We start from the raw sequence: 20,771 nt of genomic DNA on the forward strand, positions 1-20,771 counted from the left end.
TAAGGAAGATAAACCGTCTGCCGGAAATAGCGGGGGACCGGTGGTCTAATGAGATGGAGGAACTGAGGGAAATCCAGGTTAGTCGGGAAGTGGTGTTAGGTAAATTAAATGGATTAAAGGCAGATAAATCTCCAGGGCCAGATAGGCTGCATCCCAGAGTGCTTAAGGAAGTAGCCTCAGAAATAGTGGATGCATTAGTGATAATTTTTCAAAACTCTTTAGATTCTGGAGTAGTTCCTGAGGACTGGAGGGTAGCTAATGTAACCCCACTTTTTAAAAAGGGAGGGAGAGAGAAAACGGGGAATTATAGACCAGTTAGCCTAACATCGGTAGTGGGGAAAATGCTAGAGTCAGTTATTAAAGATGTGATAGCATCACATTTGGAAAGTGGTGAAATCATTGGACAAAGTCAGCATGGATTTACCAAAGGCAAATCATGTCTGACGAATCTTATAGAATTTTTCGAGGATGTAACTAGTAGAGTGGATAAGGGAGAACCAGTCGATGTGTTATATCTGGACTTTCAAAAGGCCTTCGACAAGGTCCCACATAGGAGATTGGTGTACAAACTTAAAGCACACGGTATTGAGGGTTCAGTTTTGAGGTGGATAGAAAATTGGTTGGCGGACAGGAAGCAAAGAGTAGGAATAAACGGGTCCTTTTCGGAATGGCAGGCAGTGACTAGTGGGGTACCGCAAGGCTCAGTGCTGGGACCCCAGTTATTTACAGTGTATATTAATGATTTGGACGAGGGAATTGAATGCAACATCTCTAAGTTTGCGGATGACACGAAGCTGGGTGGCAGTGTTAGCTGCGAGGAGGATGCTAGGAGGCTGCAGAGTGACTTGGATAGATTAGGCGAGTGGGCAAATGCATGGCAGATGCAATATAATGTGGATAAATGTGAGGTTATCCACTTTGGCGGCAAGAACAGGAAAGCAGAGTATTACCTGAATGGTGACCGATTGGGAGAAGGGGAGATGCAACGTGACCTGGGTGTCATGGTGCACCAGTCATTGAAAGCAAGCATGCAGGTGCAGCAGGCAGTGAAGAAAGCGAATGGTATGTTGGCATTCATAGCAAGAGGATTTGAGTTTAGGAGCAGGGAGGTTCTGCTGCAGTTGTACAGGGCCTTGGTGAGACCGCACCTGGAGTATTGTGTGCAGTTTTGGTCTCCTAACCTGAGGAAAGACGTTCTTGCCTTAGAGGGAGTACAGAGAAGGTTCACCAGATTAATCCCTGGGATGGCGGGACTTGCATATGAGGAAAGACTGGATAGACTGGGCTTGTACTCGCTGGAATTTAGAAGACAGGGGGGATCTTATAGAAACATATAAAATTCTTAAGGGGTTGGAGAGGCTAGATGCGGGAAGATTGTTCCCGATGTTGGGGGAGTCCAGAACCAGGGGTCACAGCTTAAGGATAAGGGGGAAGTCTTTTAGGACCGAGTTGAGAAAACATTTCTTCACAGAGAGTGGCGAGTCTGTGGAATTCTCTGCCACAGAAGGTAGTTGAGGCCAGTTCATTGGCTATATTTAAGAGGGAGTTAGATGTGGCCCTTTTTGCTAAAGGGATCAGGGGGTATGGAGAGAAGGCAGGTACAGGCTACTGAGCTGGATGATCAGCCATGATCATATTGAATGGCGGTGCAGGCTCAAAGGGCCGAATGGCCTACTCCTGCACCTATTTTCTATGTTTCTATGTCGGAAGTTCTAGTATGGAATATCACATCTTGGGCGCAGATGCAGCATAGACGTAGGAATTGGGAGTAGGGGATAAAGTCTTTCCAGGAAGCAGGGTGGGAAGAAGTGTAGACGAGATAGTTGTGTGAGTCAGTGGGTTTGTAATAGATATCAGTCAATAGTCCATTTCCTGTGATGGTGACTGTGAGATCAAGAAACAGGAGAGAGGTGTAGCAGATAGGTCCAAATAAATTTGAGTGCAGGATGAAAATTGGTGGTAAAGTTGATGAAGTCCATGAGTTCTGCATGGGTGCAGGAGGTATCACCGAAGTAGTCATCAATGTAATGGAGATAGAGTTTGGGGCCAGTGAAAGCCTGGAACAGGGATTATTCAACCTACTCTACAAAATTTCCATCAACTCCAACTGTATCCGTTGTTCAAGATGTGGACTCTTTTATCGGCGAGACCAAACGTAGACTGAGCAATCTATTCGCTGAACACCTTCACTCAGTCTGCCTGGACCTACCTGATCTCCTGGTTGTTAAACACTTTAACTCTCCTTCCCATTCCCACACTGACCTTTCTGTCTTAGGCCTCCATTGTCAGAGTGAGGCTAAACACAAATTGGAGGAACAGCATCTCATATTTAGCTTGGACAGCTTACAACCCAGTGGTATAAATATTGTTTCTCTAACTTCAAGTGACCCCTGCACTCCCCCTCTCTCTCTCTCTCTCTCTCTGTCCTTCCCCCACCCAAGTCGCACCAGCTTCTCACTCTCACCCAACAAACAGCTAACAATGGCCTGTTTCCTTTATCATTGTTACTTTTTTGCATATCTTTCATTCAGTGTTCTATATCTCTCTGCATCATTGTTTATATCTTGTTTCCATTTCCTGTGACTTTCAGTCTGAAGATGGGTCTCAACCTGAAACGTCATCCATTCCTTCTCTCCAGAGATGCTACCTGCCCCGCTGAGTTACTCCAGCTTTTTGTGATTATCTTCGGTTTAAACCAGCATCTGCAGTTCCTTCTTACATAAATACCCTGATCAGGTGTATCCTAGGATATTGCAGTAAATTAGGGAAGAATTTGTAAGACCACAGGCAGAAATGTTGATATCATCGATAGGTGAGGTGCCAGAAATCTAGAGGGTTGTTAATGATGTGCCTCTATTTCACAAGGGCTGCAAGGGAGAGTCTGGGAACTGAGCCTTACATCAGTTGGTTACTGGGGGGGATTCAGAGAGACAAAATCTACATGCTTTTTAACATGTTTCTCCTGTTCTTCAGCATGTATATCATCTCATAATGGTGCAAAACCAGTGAGCAAGTCATTTTAGGTATGACTGGTGCTGGTAATGAAGTGCTCCCCATGTCAATGAATCAGAGTTGATTCCTTTGCTTAAATTTAGTGATAAAGTGAGAGATACAGGTGGATGTCCAACTTCATCAACTGAGGGATACCAGTGAGTGGTGTTGAGCAAAAGGTTTCCTTGCTGAATATGGCCCAATGTCAAGGGTCTTCATGAGATTTGGAGTCAATATGGAAGGTTTTTTTTCCTTTAGTACAAATAGTTTCCACATCAGTTATTTTGGTTCCAGACAAAACAATCTAAGTTTGTCCAAACTCCTCTGTTCCCTTATACACTAATTCAGCCAGCATCTTGGCAAACCTCTTCTGAACCTTCTCCAAAGCCAGAGATGCACACGATACCCCAAATGCAGCTGAAGCAAAATTTTATACAATTGAAGACAAAAACACAAACAGTGTGACAGGGAAGTAATCAGATATTTATTATTTTCCTTACCACATGCACATAGACATAAATGTGGATGTATCAATTGTTATAACAATACAGAATGAGGTAATTGAACCATTGTTAGCTCCCAGGGAGAAATCTCATTGCTCCCAGGGAGAAATCTCATTGCTCCCAGGGAGAAATCTCATTGCTCCCATTCTTTCTATCTTTATTTCAATGTAATTTATTATTTTACACTACCCACCAATTCTCCTTTGATTCTTTTTTATCATTAACCTTCACTAAAGAGATAATTTACAACAGCTGATTAACATACTTAAATGTCTTTGGGATGTGGGAGGAAATCAGAACATCCAAAGGAAACTCACATGGTCACAAAAAGAGGTGCAAACTCAACACTGATCACGATCAAGGCTGTCTGTGTTTTTTTTGAGGAAGCAGCACCTTCCAAACTGCCCATGATAAATTTCATTTTAGTTAAGCTTTTGAAAGATGGCCCATTTGCACTTACTCACATGGAGACATTTTAGAACTTGAAGGAACTGAGGCAGTGCACGTGACTCGACATTAACAATATATTCAAAGACGTACAGGTATGTAGGTTAATTGGCTGGGTAAATGTAAAAATTGTCCCTAGTGGGTGTAGGATAGTGGGATCACTGGGCGGCACGGACTTGGAGGGCCGAAAAGGCCTGTTTCCGGCTGTAGATATATGATATGATATGATATGATTCCAGCAAGTACGGTGCATTCATATGCTTACAATATACCACTCATATCTGACTCACGTCAAGGCAAAAGAAAATCTATACCAAGGCCATGGAACAACTTTAATGAAGAACACTGAAAGATAAAAGGGATAATTCATTTGTCTCATTGAGTAATTTAAAAAAAATGGATTTCTTCATACCGAGAAAAACAAATCAGTGTGACTTTTGGGAATTATGACACCGAACCGTCAATTAATCAATCGCGTGATCATGTTTGTGGCAAAGATAGTAAGACAGCGATCAGCACTGTTGAAATCCTCGTCCCAAGTCCTGCTCTGCTATAAGCTACCAGTAAAATATTGGCACAAGGAACTGCAGATGCTGGTTTATAAACAAAAAAGGCACAACGTGCTGGAGTAATTCAGCCGCTCAGACAAATCTCTGGAGAACGTGGGTGAGTAAAAAAACATTGCTGGCGTAAGCACAACATAATTAATAACACACGTAGACACAAGAACAAGTCAGCAATGAAAAACCATTGAACTGAAACGTTAACTCATGAAGGTTTTCTCTCCGGAGACCGCCAGACCTGCTGAGTATTTCCAGCATCCACACTATTTTGTTTTGTAAGAAAAGTCAAGGTTGAGTGAAAGTCATTAAACCCATTGAATATGTTAATCATTTGCACCAGGGAGACCATAGTCATTGGTGCCTAAAATAATTATTAACGGCTTAAAACACGACCCATCTGGAATCCCATGTGTCCTCAAAGACGTCATGAAAACAACTCCAGCTGGTCAGGAGTTTGCAGCCCAAAACCCTTTTGTCAGATAAAACTGTCTCCTCGCCAAGTGTGGAATTGTGTATTGTTTATGTCCCCTTTTAATATTAAAGTGCAATAAAACATTTCTTAACCTGTGAAGGCAAATTTAACTTCACGCACTTTTATGGAATAAGGAACAGCTCCATTGACGGTGATGCTTCTCCCTTTCAATGTCCCGGAGAGGTGCTGACAGGTGGGCAACTGCCACGAGCCGAGAACCACTTAACTCGGAGAAAGTTGAAGTGAAGTGTACTGACTCACTTAATGTATTAAAAAAAGAGTGGCGTTTCTCCCCGATCCGGCTGCCTCACCTTCCATTGGTGCCTCCGGCCGACCCTCCCCCTTCCTCTTCCATCCTCGCGGGCGGGCGCCAACCCACGCGCCGAGCGCCAAACCAGCGAGCGAATGGGCGCGCTCTCTCTCCGTCCTCGCGACGCTCGCCAACGAGCGAGCTCGTGCTCTCTCTCGCTGACAACAGGCGCGCGCACGCACGCCCATACCCGCCGCGCCGTTCAACGTAGCCCCTCCCTCCGTCAGTCCGTGCGTCACTCGTCACTCCGGGCCGCGCTGCCGTGTGACGTCGACGGCAGCCTGTTACTGGGTTACGGCGGCTCCGGGCCTTCCTGCGCCAGAGAGACTGTCCCGATCTTTCTCATTCAAGAGAGAGAAATAAAAAAACAACCCAAAAGAACGGCTAGGAAGGGAGATAAAGAAAGTCGCAGTGAAAATGACGGACGGAACTGAACGAGCCGATGGCAAGATTGTAAAAATGGACATGGATTATAGTTCTGCTGTAGACCAGCAGCTCCCAGAGTGCGAGAAAATGGCCCAAGTAAGTGCCAGTCATTTGTACTAGTCACTGAGTCATGCGGTTCCGCTGATCGGAGGCAACTAGGCCTTCGGAGGTAGTAGGCCTCAGGCCTCGGGCTGGCTGCACAATTACACCAGCTTTAAATGCATTTTGATAAGTATTTCTTTGACAGGAAATAAGGAACATGGGAGAAATAACCCGTTTTTAAAAAATATGTGCGGGGTGTTTCCGAAACCCAGATACAAGTGTAAAACGTCAGTGAATGCTCTTCCAATAAATGCAAGTTGTTAATTTTATAGATAGACACAAAATGTTGGAGTAACTCAGCGGGTCAGGCAGCATCTCTGGAGAGAAGGAATGGGTGACGTTTCGGATCGAGATCCTTCACATAAAAGGTTACTGCATGAGAAATGAGGGCAGATGATTTAACGTGTTGGCATGGATAGGGGAGATCAGAAATAGCAGACAGAATGAATGGGTTATTTTCGGATTAAATCGAGTAACTATTAGCGTTCCATTAGGATCAGTGCAGGAGCTTCACTATTTATAAATCTTGTTGATTTTGATGTAGGAACTGAGTGTAAAGTAGCCAAATTTGCTGATAATACAAAACTAGGTGGATGAGCAAGTTGTGAGGTGAACAAAAGAGCCCGCAAAACCATATAGAGGTAAGAAGTTGGCAGTGGGCAAAATATGAGCGTATCCATTTTGGAAAGAAGAATAAAAGAACAATTAACTATTCGAATGGAGTGAAACTACAAAAATGTTGTGCAAAAATGGGATTGAGAAGTCCTGGTGCTCAAAACACAAAAAAATAGCAAGCAAATATAGCAGATGATTACGAAGATTCGTAGAATGTTGGCTTTTATTGGAAGGAGTATCGAGTCAGGTGGCTTTGGTGCAACTTTCCAGTAAGCTGATGAAATTTCACTTGGACAGTTCTAGTCGACATATAGTCACGGAGTTGGAACAGCACACAAACTGGCTCTTTGGTCTACCGAGTCCACTCTGATCATCATTAACTAGCTAGGCTGTTGGGCCTGTTTCCATGCGTAGGAAAGAATTGCAGATGCTGGTTTAAATCAAAGGTAGACACAAAATGCTGGAGTAACTCAGCGGGACAGGCAGCATCTCTGGAGAGAAGGAATAGGTGACTGAAGAAGGGTCACGACCCGAAACGTCACCCATTCCTTCTCTCCAGAGATGCTGCCGGGTGTGTTTCCATGTTATATAGCTCTATGACTCATGCATTTACAACAATTCCAATTTATTCTTCCTACATTTTAATTAATTGGCACCAGATTCTACCATTCACCTGCACCGTCCTGGTTTGGTGAGTACTTGAATCGCCAAGGTTTAGTAGAATGCGAACCTACTGAGATGAGGAAAAACTTTTTCACCCAGAGTTGTGAATCTGTGGAATTCTCTGCCACAGAAGGCAGTGGAGGCCAATTCACTGGATGTTTTCAAGAGAGAGTTAGATTTAGCTCTTAGGGCTAAGGGATATGGGGGGAAAAGCCGGAACAGGTTACTGATTTTGGATGATCAGCCATGATCTTATTGAATGCCGGTGCTGGCTCAAAGGGCCGAATGACCTATTCCACCTATATTCTGTTTCTAAGTGCTGGTAAATGGAATTAGTACAGCTGGGTCCTTGATAGCTACCATGGACATGGTGAGGCAAAGTGCAATTTACAATGTCCAATTAAGTTATCAATCCACACATCTTTAGGGTGTGAGTGGAAACTGGAGCACATGAAGAAAATCCAGGGAAAACAGGGTGACAATGCAAACTGCACAACACAGTACCTGAGCTCAGAATTGTACCCAGGTCATTGGGGTTGTGACACAATCACTCTATTAACTGTATTGCTGTACTGAAAGGATGTGTTTGCATTGGAGACAGTATAGAGAAAGTTCATTGGATTAATTCTGGGATGAAGTGGTTGATGTTGGACGAAAGTTTGAGCAGGTTGAGCCTGCACTCACTTGATGATAAAAGAATGAAAGGTGTTCTTAATAAATCGTGTAAGATACTAAGGGGATGAGATGATTTTTTTTCCCTAACTGAAGGATTCTTGGCCAAGGATGTAGTTTAGTTTAGAGATACAGCATGGAAACAGGCCAGCAGCCCCACCAAGTCCAAGCTGACCGACCACCATTCGCACTAATACATACTAGGGGCAATTTACAGAGACCAATTAACCTACAAACCAATACGTGTTTGGAATGTGGAAGGATACAAGAGCATCTGGAGGAAAACTATATCGTCAGGGGGGAGGGGAAGCGAGAGGGATGTGCAAACTGCACAGTCAGCACCCAGGGTCAGGATCAAACCTGGATTTTTGGTGCCATTAGACAGCAACTCTGCCAGTTGCGCTACTGCTGCCACTAGTTTCTGATTAAGAAGGAGCCCACTTCACACATATCCATCAATGTCGACTAAACGTCACCTGGTCTGATACCCCTCTTGAAAACTGCGATCGCCCCGTATATCTAGGCGTCACCTTAGATCGTTGTCTCTCCTTCAAGACCCACGTTGAGAAGACAAAAGCTAAAGTCTGTGCAAGAAACAACATTGTCAGCAAACTTACTGGAACACGATGGGGCACAATTCCTGACACTCTACAATCAACTGCCTTGGCCCGTTGCTACTCAACAGCAGAGTATGCATGCCCAGTCTGGGAAAGATCAGCCCATGCTAAGAAGATTGATCCTATTCGGCCATGAACCCGCAAAGAGTCGGCTAAAGTCCAGGAAAAGCTTTCTCAACGAAGTTGAGCCAAATGCTGAAGCTGAAGGTACTAGAGTTGCATTATGGGAAGAGAGACTAGCCAATCTCCCATCAACGACATCCATGTCCATAAGTGCCAAAGAAGAACTTCCTCCTTGGGCTGAATTAAGCTGGGCTGAATGGAAATGCCTCAACAGACTGAGAGCTGGTACTGGTCGTTGTAAAGCGACTCTCAAGAAGTGGGGTTAAATAGACACTGAAGACGTCATATGCATATGTGGCACTGAACCACAAACTATGGAGCACCTATTGAGATGTCCTCTATTGGTGCACGAATGCAAAGCTGAGGATCTTGCAGAGAATAATGATATTGCTAAGAGTTGTGTTCCGTTTTGGCTGAAACACAATATCTAGCATGTGTAGACACGATAAGAAGAAGAACACAGATGAGGAGAGGAGGAATCTCTTGCCTCAGGGAATCCTGAATCGTTGCCTTTCTCGAGACAAAACTATACAATAGAACTTTATTCATCCCAGGAGGGAAATTGATCTGCCAAGTCATAAAAACAAAAATACATAAAACATGAAATTAAAGTGACGAGTGGAAAGGATTGGGTATGTGCAAAGATTGGGGGGGGGGGGGGGGGTGGGGGGGGGAAAGAGAGAGAGAGAGTCAATTCAGAAGGGGGAGGAGTTGTACAGTTTGATAGCCACAGGGAAGAAGGATCTCCTTTGGTGTTCTGTCCTGTATCTTGGTGGAACCAATCTGTTGCTGAAGGTACTCCACCTTATAGAGCTGTGGAGATCAGGTCATTGAGCACATTCAAGGGCAGAGATGGACCTGTGGATTGGATGGATATGGAGAGAGTGGGAGAGTGATGTTGAGGCCAAGACTGGATTAGCTGTGTTCTTATTGAATGGGCAGTGCAGGCTCAGAGCCAACTGGTCAACATTTACACCTGTTTCTTTTGTCCCAGGTGTTTAAAAACACAATGTGCCATTCCCCATACCCAGGAAAATAGAACTTATTAAAACTGCATGAATATGAAGAGCTCCGAATAAGCCTCTGCTCAAAGTTTTTGTCTCTAATATATGATATTTACAATTTAATAGCTTTGTGCATGATGAGGGGAATAGATAGGGTGACTGCTCAGTCTTTACCCCAGTAAGGGGAATCGAGAACCAGAGGACATGGGTATAAGGTGAGAGCAGCAAGATTTAACAGAAACTTGAGGGGAGACTTTTTCCCTCAGAGGGTGGTCCTGATATGGAATGGGATGGCAGAGGAGTTGGTTGAGGCAGGTACTATATATATAAAGCATATAGTATAAAGCGTATAGAACAAAGATATTTTGACAGTGCATGGATAGGAAATGTTTACAGTGATGGGCCAAATGCGGGAATATGGAACCAGCTTAAATGGGCCATCTTGATAACAGTATAACAGTATAACAGAACTTTATTGTCATTCGGTATAAATACCGAACGAAATTTCAGCAGTCACAAAACACAGCAAAAAAGAAAAGAACACAGGACACACGATCCCAACACAAACATCCATCACAGTGACTCCAAACACCCCCTCACTGTGATGGAAGGCAACAAAACTTCCACTCTCTTCCCCCCGCACCCACGGACAGGCAGCTCGACCCCTACCGAGGCGACCGACACGCACAACCCCCCGCAAGGGGATGGAAGGCCCCGCGGCCGAGCCGCACCGGGCACTGAAACGTCCCGCGGCCGAGCCGCGCCAGCGATGTTAAGTCCCGCGGCCGCGCCGGGCGATGGAAGGCCCCGATGGATCGGACCAAAGAGCCTGTTCCCATGCTGTCTGATCTATGATTCATTAAATAAATAGAAAGACAGAAGTCTGTTCCATCGTGCATTTCATAAGATCATGGGTCATAGAGTGATACAGTGTGAAAACAGGTTCTTTGGCACAACTTGCCCACACCGGCCAACATGTCACAGCTACATTAGTCCCACCTGCATGTGTTTGGTCCATATCCCTCCAAACTTGTCCTATCCATGTACCTGTTGGAGATTAGATTCTAACAGTATTCTGCACCTCATTCTACCCCAGTAGCTTTGAAGCCCATTGTTTACCAAGAATATATCTACCACTGCATTAAAATATTAAACGTTTCTGCTTGTACCACCCTTTGAGGAAGAGACTTCCTAGAACTCAAAACGTTCTGAGAGGAATTTCACTTCCTCTCTGCCTTAAATGAGTGATCTCTGTTCTAGATTCTCCCACAAGGAAATTCCTCTGACATTCACCTTGTGAAACCCCACCAATATGTTAAACGTTTAATTAAAGTCCCTCTTATGCATCTAAATTGTATACCTCCTATTTCTTCGTAATGATGCCTGCCTATTCCAGGTCGATGACACCTTTTCTGACCTATTTACAGTGTCTTCACATCTATCCTTGATTTCTGTGATCTATACTGTAAAAAGTACCTCAGAATGCTCTGTATAATTGAAGCATAACCTCTCCACTTTGTATTCAGTTCTTGTAGCAATAAACAGTAACATTCTGGTTAGCTTTCTTAAATCTTTGTTGTACCCGTACAACAGAAGCCCTTTGTAAATCCTGCATTTAGACACCAGAGCCCTCTGCATCTCAGTGCTCCAATTAAGTAAATAGTTTTTATGTCTCCTGCCACATTTCTAATTTTTTTCACTATATATCCAGATTGTTAGGCCTTCACCCATTCACTTCATCTGTTTAGATTTTGTAGCCTTTGCGTCCTCTTCACAACTTACTTTTCAACTTTGTGTCATCAGCAAATTTAGCGACCATTAGTTTGGTGCGTTCATCTCAGTCATTTGTATAAATTTGAACAAGACCCCTGGCACACTCATCATTTCATTTTGCCAAGCAGGTAAAGGTCTTTCTGTTTCTTGTTTGCCAGGTGATCTTTTATCCATTCCACTGTGTTTTTTTGTATATCAGCAGTTTTTTTTTTGATTACCTTTGATTTGGCATCTTATCAAAAAGGAAATTTGTGGATATAATAACATGGAAACAGGCTGTGTCATTGTTTGCTCCTTGATGGAAGTAAACAAGCTCAATCACATTTGTACTCCATTGTCCATTATTTCTACATCCATTTCATCTAACTATCTTGTGTTGAGTTCAAATTGCCCCAAAAGTGAAAGTGAGAAAACAGAACAAGGGTGAATGGGTGATCAATGACAGCATGGACATGGTGGAACGAAGAGTCCGTTTTCATCCTGCATCTCTAAACTTTCATCAAACTGCAGAAGCTTTCAGGAGTCAGAAACAAAGAATATGTCAAACACCTAAATGCAAAAAGAAATTAAAGCAAGGCCTGATCTTAGTTTCAGAATCACTGAATATAAACCACTCCAATGTTCATTTTAATTAGATGTCTGGATAAGAAAAAGAAAACTCTCTCGTATCTATGCAGTTGACCCCCCCCCCCCCTCCAAGAACATAAGCTAGAGCTTGGTGCAGCAGTTTTCCATGTTATTAGACATGGGTTACTGCCGAGACACGAGCATAACCAATACTGCAGGACATCTGCTGATACAGAATGTAAATGATGATGAAACTAAAAACAGGACCCAACTTTGAAGATCGTTTGTGAAAGAGGTAGAGGTTTGAAGAGGGAGGGGAAGTAGAGAAGAATGGGAGAGACAGACGCAGTATTGACAGCAGCAGAAGAAAAATATTAAAACTGCAGATGGTGAAAATCTGAAATAGTAAAAAAAAAGAAATGCGGAAAACATGCAGGTCAGACAGCATCTGTGAAATAAGAAACAATTAGCATTTCAAGTCTGGGATCCTTCAGAACTAGTGAAGAGAAACATTAACAGTATGATTTTGTTACTAACTACAGAGAGGCTGGAGCATGCTTGGTGTGTGGGATTTTCTCAGTCATGTCCATTTTATATTGTGAGAGTTCAGTTCAACAATATTGTGAAATAAAATCAAGAACACATTTTAAAATTCAGTCAAATGTCATTACGTTAATAGGCTGTGGTTTTGTACGAATGGAAAACTATTTATCGATAGTTTAACAATCATGAAGAAGCGGCATACAAGAGTATCGCATTTTTATATAAATAAGGCATTCTAGCAGAATTCATTCGCAATGTTCCTATCAGGTTTGCTCTTTTCAATATAATGCACGTGCCAAATTAGCAGTCTGCTTTTCCTGCTTACGAATGAAGATACCCTACATTGAAATTGTATCAATGTAATTATTAAAGACATAGCATTTCCTGTAAACTGTAAGGAAGGCATCTAGATATTCCCAAAGTGTAAGCATACTGGTCTGTTGTTTTAGGTAGTACATTATCTATTTTCATATTACTTCAAATTTCCTTACAAGATGAAAGCATTGGTTATTGAACTTGAGATTGGAGAAACCACATGGTGTGTGTTTTGCACTGTGTACTCTTAAACTTTTGAGCATTGAATAAGTATTATGTTACATTGTTTCTCAGTTTGTATTGAGAAAGTACATTCATATCATATTGTGGCCTTCACTCTTGGGTTGATCATCTTAGGCACTCCCGTAATCTGTATTTTTAGTCATCTCCACATTCATGAGCTAGAACATCAATAAACAGCTTTAAACATGGAGGAGGCATTGTGGGGTGGGGGAGTGGACTGCCATTGTACTCTGGCACACGGTATCTTGCAGAGGCCAGGCGCCAGCTTTCTGACACTTCCTCATACCTTCCTCTGAACCATATCCATACTGACTAATAGCAGGCCAATATTTCCCAAACTGTTATACATCTCATCACATGTCTTCTTCATGGCATTCAACTTCACAGTGCCCAAACCAGCACCGTCTACGTTTATCTCTTAGCTAAGATCCACAGGTCTGCCCTGCTAGGTACCTTCTTTCTGCTTGCTCTTGCTCCACTGAACTTGTTCCTTTCAATCTGGACTCCATTCTGTCTTCACTTGTCGATTCCCTTCCTGCCTAATCTAGGACACCTCTTCCATTTCAATAATTTCCAATTGATTGGTCCCAGCTGCCTTGACTTTACCTTGGATGTCCAGTCTCTGTACAGCTCCATCCTAATCAGGAAAGCCTTGGAGTCCTCCATTCCTTTCTTGAGCAAAGACCCAACCAGTTCCCTTCCACTAACAACCTCATCTGCTAGACAGAGAATCCTTAGCAATATCTATGGATTCTTCCCCTTTTCTCCATTCAAAGGTTGGTCATGAGTATTCACTATGTCTGCATGTGGGAAGGAGGAGAGATTATGTTGTGTTCTGAAGTAAATATCCATGTCTACTTTGAAAAGAGAACTGCTTATGCAATAGAAAGGAAAATATATTTTAATCAATTTTTTTAGTCATGAGTATTCACTATGTCTGCATGTGGGAAGGCGGAGAGATTATGTTGTGTTATGAAATAAATATCCATGTCTACTTTGAAAAGAGAACTGCTTATGGAATGGAAATGAAAATGTATTTTAATCGATTTTTGTTATTTGCAAAATGTTTCTGTAGTAATCATTCTGTTCTAATTTAGGATGGAAGACTGCAGGAAGCTATTGATAATCTTCTGTCATTGGAAAAGCAGACTCGAACAGTAAGTGCAAGTTAAATCACTATGTGAAATTAAAATCAACTTAATACAAGACATTTGGAAAGGTAAAATGAATCCATTGAATTGTGATCATCCCATCACATAACCGTGCTTAAATTGCGTGTTTCAGTTTGATTCAAGCAGAAATATGGAATTAAACAAATGGAATATGTTCTGAATCTTTTTTAACCAGCAGATTTTCAGAGTGGTCGCAATAAGCGTCCACGGAAATAATTTATTGAGCACCAGGCCTGGATAGAGTGGATGTGGAGAGAATGTTTCCACTAGTGGGAGAGTCTAGGACCAGAGGTCATAGCCTCAGAATTTAAGGACATTTCTTCAGGAAGATGAGGAGGAATTTCTTTAGTCAGAGGGCGGTGAATCTGTGGAATTTGTTGCCACAGAGGGCTATGGAGACCGTTAATGGATATTCTTAAGGCAGACATAGATAGATTCTTGATTAGCACGGGTGTCGGATTACAGGGAGAAGGCAGGAGGATGAGGTTAAGAGGGAAAGATAGATCAGTCATGATTGAATGGCAGAGTATGCTTGATGGCTGAATGGCGTAATTCTATTCTTATCACTCATGAACCATTTAAGGTTCCTACATTGTAATCTCTTTGGAAATGTTTGCAATATTGTTCTCCAAAGGTCTGTCCCTTGAATGGCAGGCAAAGGCAAGGCAGAGAGTATTTTCTTACCACTTTTCAGATTTACATTCGGCACTCTTTCCTCTGAATAAGACCACGGGGCATGTTCTACTCCCTAAACCTGAAACCATTTATATAATTAATTTCAATTTGTTATGCACATTTCATTACATCGTGCTAGTTGCCAAGAGATTACAGTATGCTGGTACATGATTAGACCAGATCTATCTTTCAGTAATCGTGAGAGATCCCATTGCACCATTGGAAGAATTAAATTGAAGACCATGTGGAGTGTTTACCTCTCAGTCTACACCATTAAAGCATGTTTTCTGGCACCATCTATCTCACTTCAGTTTGCGAAACATGAAAATTCTGATTCTTTAAAAAAAGTAAAACTTAAAACATTTCTAGTCTTGAGAAATTGGTATTCTCAGGATTAAGAAAAATAACAACCAAAAAAAAATCTTGTTTTTACTAAAATGCTAATTACAAAGGAAAAGAGTAGATTACTGAATTACTAACAGAAAAAGAAAGTTTGTTAGTTTCAAGAATGAGTAGAGTACACAGTTTGAATATTTTTCTGGAATATACTTTGATAGGTTGGCTAGATGCACCAATGATTCTTCCTCTACTCAGTTTTTATGTAAAATGCTTATTATTACTTGCAAAATTGTGCAGTTCTTTATCATTTCTTCTTTCCCCAATGTTGATTTACTCTAAACCTTCTGATCAAACGTAGCATTTTTATTAATTATTTTTGCATAGTTGAAAAGTTTCCAGTACATTCAGTTGATTTTCTTCACAATTATAACAATATTGTTGCTGGGAATAATTTTTGTATGATATATTGTAGGCTTCTGATATGGCTTCCACATCAAGAATCCTTGTTGCAATAGTGAAAATGTGTTATGATGCGAAAGACTGGGATATACTCAATGAAAATATCGTACTTTTGTCGAAAAGGAGAAGTCAGTTAAAACAGGTAAATGACCACAGATTGTGTAGATCTAGTGACTAGAGCTATTTTCTCTATTTTAATTCTTAAGAAAAAATATCTGCCAGCATGTAATGTTAAAGCTGAATACTTCTTTATTTAATAGGCAAATAATTGGCATACAACATTTATGAACTCCCTTTTCTTTTTATCTTGTAATAGAAATAAAAGCAGTGGTACCTTTTAGCAAAATAAATTGTGTCTTAGCCAATTTTTTTCTGCATACCTAATGACTGAAGATGTTACCATGTACAATAGGCTTGATGCTGGTGATCATTAAAATGGTAAAAGGATATTTTGCTTGTTTACAAAAATGACCTTAGATGACAGAATCCAAACACGTGCTTGAATTCAATTTATGGATTCTGTTCATACTGCCTGTGATATGAAGTGCACTAGTACATTGGGAGAAAATCATTAGATTTACATTTTAGTCATTGTTGGTAAAAGTACCAATGTTGCTTTGTTCATTATACAGGCAGTTACAAAGATGGTCCAGGAATGCTACACATATGTCAGTCAGATTACTGACTTACCAATCAAATTGAGACTGATAGACACTTTGCGCACTGTCACAGCTGGAAAGGTTAGTATGTTTTGCCTATTTTCAAAAGTACACTTCATTGATGGATCTACCTCTGACCATGAAAATATATGATTTTTTTGTTGCATCTAACTTTGTAGATGGTATAAAGTGGAGGGTCTTAAAAGTATGTTGTTAGATGGGCTGGTTTTAATATTACATAATTGTCTAGATCTCTATCAATGGTGTGGATGTGCAGTTTACCAGGCAGTTCAAATACCTTGGAATGTACCTGGACAGTAAACTGGACTGGTCCAAGAACGCTGAGGCCCTGTGCAAGAAGGGACATAGCCGGCTGTCCTTTTTGAGAAGACTCCACTCCTTCAACGTCTGCAGTAAGATGCTGCAGATGTTCTACCAATCGGTGGTAGCCTGTGCCATCTTCTTTGCAGCCGTGTGCTGGGACGGCAGGACGAAGGCCGCGAACGCCAATAGGATTGACAAACTCATCAGAAAGGCTGGCTCCAGGGATAAAGAAACTCTATCGTATTGTATTATATATTGCGTTGTTATAAAACTGCAGAAATTTATACGGCTTCATTTAGCCGAACAATCATGACAAATCAAACTTTACCAATAGCAATCGGTTGAAGAATTATGCCATACAATTGCATATTTCATGTCTATTCAAAAATGCTTTATCAACATTAGTTAACACTTTTAGGACAGTTAATACCGACAGTATTGAAACAATTGTAAATTAAGCTATGACCGCATAATTTGCATTTAATAGTACGTTGGATGTCTAGGTGCCTTGGATTATTTATGCTTCCATTTTAATATTTTCTCTATAAGAGTAACTAAGAGGCCAGCGTTGCTTCGATAGTACAATAAAATATTCTTTGACCATGGGGCATCTCAGTCGGCTTGGGCGTGTTGGCCGAAGGGCCTGTTTCCATGCTTTATGACCCTATGATATGGATAGCACAAATCAGGAACTTATTGTTGTTTCTTTCTGATTTATGTGCTCTTAAAACCTTGTCATAAAAGAACCTTTAGAGGAAGAATGATTATATTTGCTTTTTTAAAATCTAGAATATAATTGAATGGTGCAACCTACTACTGCCGTGTTTATCTTGTATAACATTTCTGCAAGAGGTTTCAACTAAGTAAATTGGTCATCACCTTGCTTTGTTTCTGAAGATTTTTTAAATGAATTTAAATAATTAAGTATAAAAACGGTGAATCCAAATTGCGCTGTTATATTATTGCTATTAATTGCTTATTTCAGATCTATGTGGAAATTGAGCGTGCTCGGTTAACCAAACACTTGGCCATGATAAAGGAGGAAGCTGGAGAGCTGAAAGAAGCTGCTGCCATTTTGCAGGAACTTCAGGTGAATGTCAATGATATCTAGGCAAGTAAAACGTGCACGCTTTCACGATGAACAAGATTTTCTCAAAGTAATTGTGATCGTTTGAGGGTTGCTACTAAGTAAAATAAATCTAGTAATATTGGCTGATGCACAAAAGCAAAAACATGAAAGTTTTTTCACTCAATGTTATAATTTCAAGATGTTTGGGTTTAGTTTAATAATTTAAAAACTTTGAGCAAAGTAGAGACAAAATATGATATTCTATCAACGTCAAATTATCTTAATGTTTGGAAGCACAGCAATTACCTGTCAATTTTGCAAACCAGGTTCATAAATTAAAAGAACATTTTACATTTTTTAGAATATCTTTAATGTAGGGTAAATGCTTGCTCTTTACAGGAACATAAAACAAAAGATTGACTCCAAGATACAAAAGCGGTATTAAGGAATATCTTTGTAATGGCCGGGTTGGGTTCAAATTTGCTTAAAGGAGGAAAATAAAATAAATTAGGAAGGTTTAAGGCGGTAACTATGAATAGGGCCATTGAGGATGAAGGCAAGGGTGTTTACATTTGCTAATATTGAAGAGAACAAATTATAATATAGAAATCTCAGTGTAGGTCCAGCGAAAGTTATATAAATATGAATTGGAAACCATAGGCATATTTGAGAAATAGGCTGGGTTTTAAAAACAAGAAAAAATCAAAACACAAGGAACTGCAGAGGCTGGAATCTTCAACAAAATACAACGTGTTGGAGTAACTCAGTGAGTCATGCAGCATTTGTGGAGGGAATGGACAGCATTGTTTCGGGTCAGGATCTTTCTTCAGACTTGGGCTGAAGAAAGAATTGGGTCATCCTGTGACATTGAAAACCAACGAATCTTAAGGACTCAATTAGCTCGGTCGCAGACATCTTAGGCGATTAACTCAAAGCAAATAAGCCATTGAAATTAACAGCCAAGCATTTTCAAATATTGTCTTGAGAAGATTTTTTATATTTTAATGCCTTTGCAACGTGTCTAGTATTGTTTTCTAAAGTCAGCTCATTAAGAGAGTGATAAAAAGAGTAATGGGAGGACTGTGACTAGGGTGGTTTTGTTGTCAAAGCAAGGGTGGAAGCTTGAATAGAGCAATTCTAATAGAGTTCTAAATTGAATGAGCTCATTTTGAAGGCTACACATATTTAAGAACTTTGGAGAGAAAATAGAAGCTGGGGAAGAGGTGGTAGTTTGGAAGGACAGAAAAGTCAAGGGTATTTTAGTTTTGAGCAAATAGTTTTTCAGTCTCATGGCAGGCTTGTGTGTGAAGAGTGGCAGCCAAGATTAAAAACTATGGGCAATCAAGTCAAGTCAAATTTATTTGTCACATACACATACACGATGTGCAGTGAAATGAAAGTGGCAATGCCTGCGGGTTGTGCACAAAAAGAATTACAGTTACAGCATATAAATAAAGTTAATAAGTTACTATTAGCGTCGACAAAAATTTAGTCTGGGGTTATAAAAGTTGACAGTCCTGATGGCCTGTGGGAAGAAGCTCCGTCTCATCCTCTCCGTTTTCACAGCGTGACAGCGGAGGCGTTTGCCTGATCGTAGCATCTGGAACAGTCCGTTACTGGGGTGGCAGGGGTCCCTCATGATCTTGCTTGCTCTGGATCTGCACCTCCTGATGTATAGGTCCTGCAGGGGGACGAGTGTAGTTCCCATGGTGCGTTCTGCCGAACGCACTACTCTCTGCAGGGCCATCCTGTCCTGGGCAGAGCTGTTCCCAAACCAGACTGTAGTGTTGCCGGACAGGATGCTCTCTACAGCCCCAGAGTAGAAGCAATGAAGGATCCTCAGAGATATTCTGAATTTCCTCAGTTGTCTAAGGTGGTAAAGGCGCTGCTTAGCCTTACCCTCCAGTGCGGCAATGTGCGTTGCCCACGTCAGATCCTCTGCGATGCGGACTCCCAAGTATTTAAAACTGCTCACCCTATCCACAATAGACCCATTTATCTCCAGTGGCGTGTACGTCCTTGGATGTTTAGCCCTTCTGAAGTCCACAATCAGCTCCTTTGTTTTAGTGACATTCAAGAGGAGGCTATTGTCCTGACACCAGAGTGCCAGATCAGCCACCTCCTCCCGGTAGGCCTTCTCATCGTTGTTGGAGATCCGGCCCACCACCACAGTGTCATCAGCAAACTTGATGATGGAGTTTGAGCTGAACCTGGCCCCACAGTCATGTGTGTACAGGGAGTACAGTAGGGGGCTAAGGACGCAGCCCTGGGGGGATCCTATGTTCAGGGTGAGGGAGCTAGATGTGTGTTCCCCCATCCTGACCACTTGGGGCCTGGCAGTGAGAAAGTCCAGGACCCAGGCACACAGAGGGGTGCTAAGCCCCAGTTCTAGCAGCTTCTCAACCAGTCTGCTGGGGACTATTGTGTTGAATGCTGAACTAAAGTCAATGAACAGCATCCTCACATAGCCCCCCTGGCTGTCCAGATGAGAGAGAGCGGTGTGTAGAACCTGGGAGACCGCATCATCCGTGGACCTGTTCGGACGGTATGCGAACTGTAGTGGGTCCATGTTGCGAGGAAGGAGGGCGCAGATGTGCTTCTTGACTAGCCTCTCAAAGCATTTCATGACAACCGAGGTGAGGGCCACCGGTCGGTAGTCATTTAAACACGCTGGAGAGGCATTCTTTGGCACCGGTACAATGATGGATCTTTTGAAGCATGCAGGGACCACGGACTTTGCCAAGGAGAGGTTGAATATTGTGGTGAGCACTGGAGCAAGCTGAGTAGCACAAGACTTTAGTACTCGCCCAGATATACCATCTGGGCCTCCAGCTTTCCTCGTGTTCACACACGTCAGAGCCCACCTCACCTCATGCTCGGACACTGAGAATGTGTGCACATCCCCGGCGGTGGATCCCCCTCCAGCCTCGCTAGCCAGCGCCCCTTCGGTGCTGTTTTTAGACGGCGAGCTGGTGGTGTTACCCGTCTCAAACCGTGCATAAAAAGAGTTCAGGTCATCAGCTAAGGAGGAGCCGGCACTTCCGGTTGAGGGGGTGCTGGACCTGTAGCTAGTTATAGTCCGTAGCCCCTGCCAAAGGCGCCTGGTGTCCTGCTGCTCCATCTGT

General features: G+C 42.1%; 1 protein-coding gene across 1 annotated transcript in view; it reads left to right on the forward strand.

Moving 5' to 3' along the window:
- Nucleotides 1–5,543: 5,543 nt before the first annotated feature.
- The window catches only part of psmd12 (proteasome 26S subunit, non-ATPase 12), a 28,124-nt gene continuing 12,896 nt past the window's right edge, over nt 5,544–20,771 (forward strand). Inside the window, exons 1-5 of the mRNA XM_078401432.1 lie at nt 5,544–5,808; nt 14,047–14,106; nt 15,608–15,736; nt 16,227–16,334; nt 17,563–17,667. Of these exons, the coding sequence (XP_078257558.1) occupies nt 5,704–5,808; nt 14,047–14,106; nt 15,608–15,736; nt 16,227–16,334; nt 17,563–17,667 (507 nt within the window). The 5' untranslated portion in view covers nt 5,544–5,703. The remainder of the gene's footprint in view (nt 5,809–14,046; nt 14,107–15,607; nt 15,737–16,226; nt 16,335–17,562; nt 17,668–20,771) is intronic.

This window comes from Rhinoraja longicauda, chromosome 6 (genome assembly GCF_053455715.1).
Source record: "Rhinoraja longicauda isolate Sanriku21f chromosome 6, sRhiLon1.1, whole genome shotgun sequence".
Taxonomy (NCBI): Eukaryota; Metazoa; Chordata; class Chondrichthyes; order Rajiformes; family Arhynchobatidae; genus Rhinoraja; species Rhinoraja longicauda.